General features: G+C 45.4%; 2 protein-coding genes across 3 annotated transcripts; both read right to left on the reverse strand.

The window, feature by feature from the left end:
* Positions 1–571: 571 nt before the first annotated feature.
* Positions 572–4091, reverse strand: LOC106660084 (putative ankyrin repeat protein RF_0381). 2 transcript variants are annotated; one of them, XM_023459342.1, is made up of 3 exons: positions 4021–4091; positions 1771–3942; positions 572–1689 (listed from the first exon to the last, which is right to left on the reverse strand). In XM_023459342.1, exons 2-3 carry the CDS (start codon positions 3805–3807, stop codon positions 913–915), a joined length of 2814 nt encoding a protein of 937 aa, XP_023315110.1. In that variant the 5' UTR covers positions 3808–3942; positions 4021–4091; the 3' UTR covers positions 572–912. The 2 variants fall into 2 exon arrangements, with proteins under 2 accessions (XP_023315110.1, XP_014238406.1); XM_014382920.2 differs by having other exon boundaries at positions 1771–4079.
* Positions 4092–4657: 566 nt separating this feature from the next.
* Positions 4658–6268, reverse strand: LOC106660190 (splicing factor 45). The gene has a single exon (XM_014383077.2). The coding sequence runs from the start codon at positions 5967–5969 to the stop codon at positions 4806–4808; it is 1164 nt and encodes a 387-aa protein (XP_014238563.1). The 5' UTR covers positions 5970–6268; the 3' UTR covers positions 4658–4805.
* Between the last annotated feature and the right edge of the window lie 48 nt (positions 6269–6316).

Genomic DNA, 6316 nt, shown 5'->3' on the forward strand with positions numbered 1-6316 from the left:
CAATAAATCTTCTCTTGAAGCGAACATTGAGAGAAGATTTATTGCAGTGTATAAGGCTTCTCAATACAATACGCTGTGATATGTGCATTCGGTTTAGCACAAAATAGTTAAATTATCGTTACCTCGTTCGGTACTCATAGTCATAATAACATTAAGTAATTAAAATCATCCATTAACTCTTAGAGCTTGCTGTAAATAGTGTACATAAAAAATATTGATAAGTTCTTCTGAGACTGGGATGAGGTCGGATTTCGTATTTCACTCGCCGGCTACAGGCGAGAGTTCTCGGTTCAAATCCGGGTCGAGGTAAAATTTTTTTGCTGTATGCAACTAGTTGCAAAAAAATTTAAAAATTCATCTTTAAAAAGTTGAACTCTTAATATTTGTATCTCTTTCTTTGTCTTACACGTGGGTTACGAGCTACAATGGAAGCAGCACCGAATTTTGCAGCATTCTCCAGCTATAGTTGATTTTTACCGGTTCAAGTCAGGTTTTAGAAGATTATAGTTTTTTTTAGCAGAGCCGAGGCCTTAGCATAGATAAAAGTGGTAGTAAATTAAAATAGGTGAAGTAAGATAAAAATAGGTTTTTAATTAGCAGGTTTAGGAGCTTTTAAGTTAGTACAAGATATAAGCATAGATGAAAATACAAATAAGTATAGAGTATAGAGTATAAAGTATAGATTAAGTAATATATCGTTGCCATTATCAATAGGCTCGACTAAAACTTTTGTAGCTAATATTTGTCTTTGACGACGACTAATTATAAATTAAAATTTAAAATTATACACATCGTTATTCAATTTCGCATTGAAAATTGCACCGTTTTAAAGTAAAGCTAAATTACTTACACGATTACACAACTGATGGCCGTAATTCGTCATACGGCTGAATAAAAGCTAAAGTATCACAGTTAAACATTCGAAAATTCATCCACTGTGCCCAGCCTTAATCTAAAAAAATCTCTCTTCGACATGTAATCCGAAATTTGCGAACATATCTCTACAGGCAGATGAGTCGTCTGTCTCATCATTTCTACGAATCTCTCGGCGAGCTTCGCCCTTATCACGGCGTGCCTGTTTCGCGTTCTCAAGTGTCCGTGGAAAATTGGAAACTCGCTTTCCAAGTGCTCGGACTTGACGATCGTTTGGAAAACCGCGTTGCCTGCGAGGAAGTACAGTTGATTGGGATGCGCCGTCACCACGTCGGCCAGCGTCATCGTCGAGTTCAATCGGATGTCCTTCATCTTTTGCGTCTCTCGCTCGGCGGCGTCTTTCAGCAGCGCATCGTGCTCGAAGCGTAGGTTATCGTCCCTCAGCAGCGTTTGATCGTAAAAGCTCGTGGTTTTCGGATGATGCTCGATTCCGATCTTGCTGTAGGCGAGTATGTACATGCAGATGTGCGCCCTCCACTCCTTCATCCAGGGATCTTCTTGATTCAAGAGACTGCCGAAAGGCGATACTCCTAGGGCGTGAGGCGCCTCGATGCTGAGTAAGTTGAAGTCATAACCATCGTCCAGCGACGGAAACGAGATCCTCGCCTCGTCTCCTTGGATGTTATCCTTCCACGGGTATTTGCAAGCCAAGCTGAGCACGGTGTCGTTGTTCATATTGGTCAGATTGACGTCTGCCCCGGCGTCGAGAAACAGCCTCATCCATCTTGGTATTACTTCGCTCAACCTCTCGCCTTCCTGAAATCGATTAAAACATATTTTATCAGTGATATAATTCAAATTGCTTAAGCTAATTAATTAAGCTGCATCTAGTCTCACCATTGGTCGTCTGGCGTAATCAGCGACCAAAAGCAGCGGCGTCTTCAAGTCGAGACCCCGGGCATTGACGTCGGCGCCGTGATTGACCAGCAGCTCCGCGATCTCGTACTGGCGCGAGAGTACCGCCAGATGCAGAGGAGTGCATCGACCGAAGCATCGGCAGTTCCGGTCGATAGCCACGTCGATCTCCTCGGGCTGATACAGCAGGCCGACTTTCACGGCGTGCAGGTTCTGCTCGAAGACGGCCATGTGAAGCCGAGTGAAGTTGTAGGTCTCGACGTCGTCCTCGGGCCAATCGGCGTGATGCTCCAGGCAGAGCCCGACGAGTCGCACGTAGTCGAACCTCGGGCGCTCGATCGAGCCGTGCCAGTACATACGACTGAGTATCATGTCGAGCGGCGTCTGGCCCTGCTCGTTCCTCTCGAAGCCGATTCGGCAGCCGGTGTCGAACAGATGCTCCGCCATCTCCACCCGATCGAACTCGATGGCCATGTGCAGCGCCGTGTAGCAGGAGAAGAGCTGCGTGTTGTCGCCGGTGCTGAGACACAGCGCCCCCGGATCATCCTCCAGCATCTGTTGAACCAAGCCCAGGCTATGCGGCGAATCGGCCGCGCAGAGTATGTGAATGTAGCAGATGCCACCCTGGGCCCCGATGTTGTCGGTGATTCGCCTCCTGGCCAGTCCCGCGATTATTCTCAGCATTATTTCCTCGTATTCCGCGTAGCCGCGCACCCACCTCGTGAAGGCGATGTGCAGCGGCGACTGGTTCTCTCTGCTCAGCGCGTGGATGAACGACTCGGGAGCGTTGGCCATGTAGTAGTCGACCAGTTCGGCGTTGGCCTGATACACCGCCATGTGCAGTCCGTTGTTGCCCGGTAAAAAGTCCTCGTCGAGCATCTCGAGGTAGCTGTCTAGCTGTGCGCGCGAGGGTGGATGATCTTCGCCGCCGTTGCGGCTGCGGAGCTGGCTCGCCGCGTATTCCTCGATCATGTAGGCTATCCGGGCTCGGCCTAGATCCTCGGCGAGCTGCCGGACGCTCGCGAGCTGGGGCTCGCACGGGCCCACCCGGCCCGGGTAGTTGAGCAGATAATACACGGCGTCGCGGGCGTCGTTCTCCACGGCGTAGTGGAGCGGCGTGAGACCCTCGGCGTCCGGCCTGTTCACGTCCGACCGATTGTCCGGCCGCAGCAGCAGGGCCTTGATCGCGTTCACGCAATTGTTGGCGCACGCGATGTGCAGATGCGTGACGCCCTTGCGCGAGCACGGATTGCTCGGCCACTCGACGTGCTGGTGCAGCAGCTGGTCGACCATGTACTGCGACTGCCGGTCCCAGGCCATATGCAGCGGCGAGTCCAGGTCCTCGTTCTGGTCCGTGACGCAGGCGCTGGCGTCCAGCAGCACCGAGATCATCGAGTCGTCGTCCTCGGCCACGGCGAGGTGCAGCGCTGTGGAGCCGCGCGCGTCCACCTCGTTCATTATTTGGCCCCGGCTTATGAGCTTCGTGGCCGCCTCGATGTTCTTGCGGCGCACCGCCACGTGCAGATGATTGTGGCTCGTCCCGTGAAGCCGGCACGGGGGAAAGTCCTCGAGCAGCAGCAGATCGACCAGCTCGTCGTTCCTGTCCTTGGCATTGTATGCCGTGTACAGGAGGCTCGACGAGGGCCTCTTGGGATTGTAGGCGTAGGTCGCGTGCGGATGGAGCTTCACGTTGCTCACGATTATTTCCGCCAGGTCGCTTCTGCCGTCGCGGATAGACTGCGCCGCCATGCCGTAGAACATTTCGGTACTTATCTGTAAGTCGTTGCTCCTTCTGAAGCCCTCTTGCGAGAAGATCTCCAACAGGTCCGCGTTCCGTTTTTGCCAAACGAACTGATAAACGAGATGCTGTCGATGTATCGTCATGCTTCGCATGCACGAGGACAATTTGAGGGCTTCCTGCGTATCGTCGCTTAAAATTGCCTGGCACAATTTCTTGTATGAGTCGAAGGCCCACGACTCGAGGCGAGCCGTATCCATTCTCGACTTTCTCTCAGCCATGCTGCGTACGCTCGAGTTTAATTATCACTTCGCGGTTTAACGACAATTTGATCACTCTCTGATTGCTACTGCTCGATTCAATCGAAAAACGGCACGCGGATCGTAAGGGATCATCGAGAGGCACACGAACTGCAACTTTTTACATAAAAAAATGTCTATCTCACTACCGGCGAGCATGTATAGATGCTTATACGCGGTTAGATTGCTACTCACGCTCCCGGCTACGCTCGGCTTCCGTTCTAATTTTTGTCTCGCTGGCAACTGACTAGAAATCTAAATTTCACTTTCTCTTTCCAAATTTCTCTCTTTTCGGCGTACTTATAGAAGTCCGTTAGAGACGTCGCAGATGTGACCAGATCAAGAGAGGGGGACATTTGAATTAATTTGATCGTCGTTATAGTAATTGATACGAAATTAATAAGTACAGTATAGAACAGTACAGTATGAAATACACAAGTATTTCATTTTATTTACATCGTGAAATATTTATCTTTCGAGAATTTTTCAACAAAAAATTTACTGTTTTTAAAGTATTTGGGGTGACATAATTTTACCCAGGAGCTCGTAAGTTCCTGAATGAAAATCTCAATAGAAGGAAAAAACTAATTTTTTCAATAATTCTTGTAGTAAATTTTATAGGAAATGGAATAGTTATAATCTTAATTATATTATAGGTATTAATTGCAATTATAATGATTAATTGAATGATGAAATTATATTAATTGAAGTTATAAAATTAATTATATTATAGATATTAATTGAAATTTATAGCAGGTAAAAGTAATACGATAGAAATTCATAATGTAGAAATTTATTTCATTATAATTGAAAATTTTTCAATACAATTAAATAAGGAATTTATTTACAATAATTTATTTGTCATCAATTCTAAACATATTACTTAGTATGAGTATAAGTACAATCAAACAATCATTCAGAAAATAATTTACATAATCGAGCAGTATAACAACATTCACGCAATAAAAATAAGGACTTTCCTAATCTAGTAATTGATAATTATTTAGCTTTTCAATTGAATAAAATCCTGCTTTGACTTGTCGTCCTCCAAAAAATCTTCCATTCAAATCTACAACTGCTTTGATAGCACTTTCGATTCTTTTGAATTCTACAAATATGCGTACTGCTTCTTCTGCTGGAGCTTCTGGTACTTCATATATTACTACCCGAGTCACGTCGCCATACTTAGTATTGCATTCATCCTTGACTTCTGGTTCCAAATCATCATCAACTTCACCAGGACCAACCATATTTCTAAGTAAAACTACTTTACTGGGACTTTTCATGATCTCTGTAATACTTGGTTCGTCTGGTGAATTTTGAGCTTGAGACATAGATGGTGGAGATGGCATTGGAGCCATTGTTGGAGCCATAAGTTGCTCTTTGTCACTGATAATCCTGCCACCTCTTTTACTGGTCTTTTCAACTTGCAAGGCTAAAGATATACCTTGTTCTTTTTTACCTAAACCTTGACCTTCCTTAAAACCATATTTGGCCATAATTTTAGCAGCTACGGATGATGTGGTATATCCTTGATTTAATGTATTTCTACCAGATGAAGATGGTGGAGGAGGTGGAGGAAGTACCGGTTCAGCTGTTTCTTGTAGCGAAGCTGGTGGAGCTATAGCTGCACCTGCACTCTGTCCAGACCTACGTTCAGGCCTCTCTGGCCTTTCTTCTTCATTTGCACTCATAGCTATACTAGCTAATTGATTATTTTCTGGCTGCTCAAATCTGCTCTCTCTTCTGCGTTTACTTCTTACTTCAGTCTCATGCTGTTCTTGCTCTCGCTCTTTGATTTCCCTCAACTCTTTGACGACTTTCTCGTAATCATTTGGCCAGGATGGATCATACTCGTTCACAACATTCCAATCATATTCACCGATGAGACTTGCACCAGTAATGCCAGGAAACGTAAACTTACTGTCTTCATCTTTGTCGTGTTCTCGACTTTGATTTTTCGATTTCAAATCGATCACTGGTGCCAAAACCACTGAAGTTTTTTTAATTTGTTCACGTCTTGCGTGTGGTGTTGCAGCTTTTTTTAATTGGAGTTGAGACTGAAGAAGCTTTATTCCTGATGACCAACCGGCTACTTTATCTGTTGTACGAGCAGGTTTATCAAAATCGTCGTACAACGACATTTCGAATGTTGTTTATCTCTTTTTTACACAACTTTAATATTTTTTATTATGTTAGATTAGAAAATAACCAACAAACTAGGTTGCACTGACAGGAATTCGAAAACAAGTTTATGTTTAGATTAAAGACGGTAGGTTATGTTTACGATTGCAGCAGGCAGAGCTGACTGCTGAAAGCACGCTGTACTCGGCTCTGCATTCTGCAATTACAGGTTTCTACTTACAAAGCACACATGAACTGACAGCACGTAACAACGATGGAAAATGTAGGCAGCGCTTCTGAAAGAATAATTGTAGCGTCTACCAAATAGCGGCGTGCCATCGCCCAAGCCTTGAACGCTTACTTTAAC

The sequence above is a fragment of the Trichogramma pretiosum genome, unplaced genomic scaffold (assembly GCF_000599845.2).
Source record: "Trichogramma pretiosum strain Unisexual culture from Peru unplaced genomic scaffold, Tpre_2.0 scaffold44, whole genome shotgun sequence".
NCBI classification, from domain to species: Eukaryota; Metazoa; Arthropoda; class Insecta; order Hymenoptera; family Trichogrammatidae; genus Trichogramma; species Trichogramma pretiosum.

What these genes read in the sequence shown, in the direction of transcription:
- LOC106660084 (XM_023459342.1), bottom strand. Translation starts at nt 3,807, where the DNA reads ATGGCTGAGAGAAAGTCGAGAATGGATACGGCTCGCCTCGAGTCGTGG. An exon ending in ATTACGCCAGACGACCAATG is followed by an intron (nt 1,690 to 1,770) that starts GTGAGACTAGAT and finishes AATCGATTTCAG; the next exon opens with GAAGGCGAGAGGTTGAGCGA.
- LOC106660190 (XM_014383077.2), bottom strand. Translation starts at nt 5,969, where the DNA reads ATGTCGTTGTACGACGATTTTGATAAACCTGCTCGTACAACAGATAAA.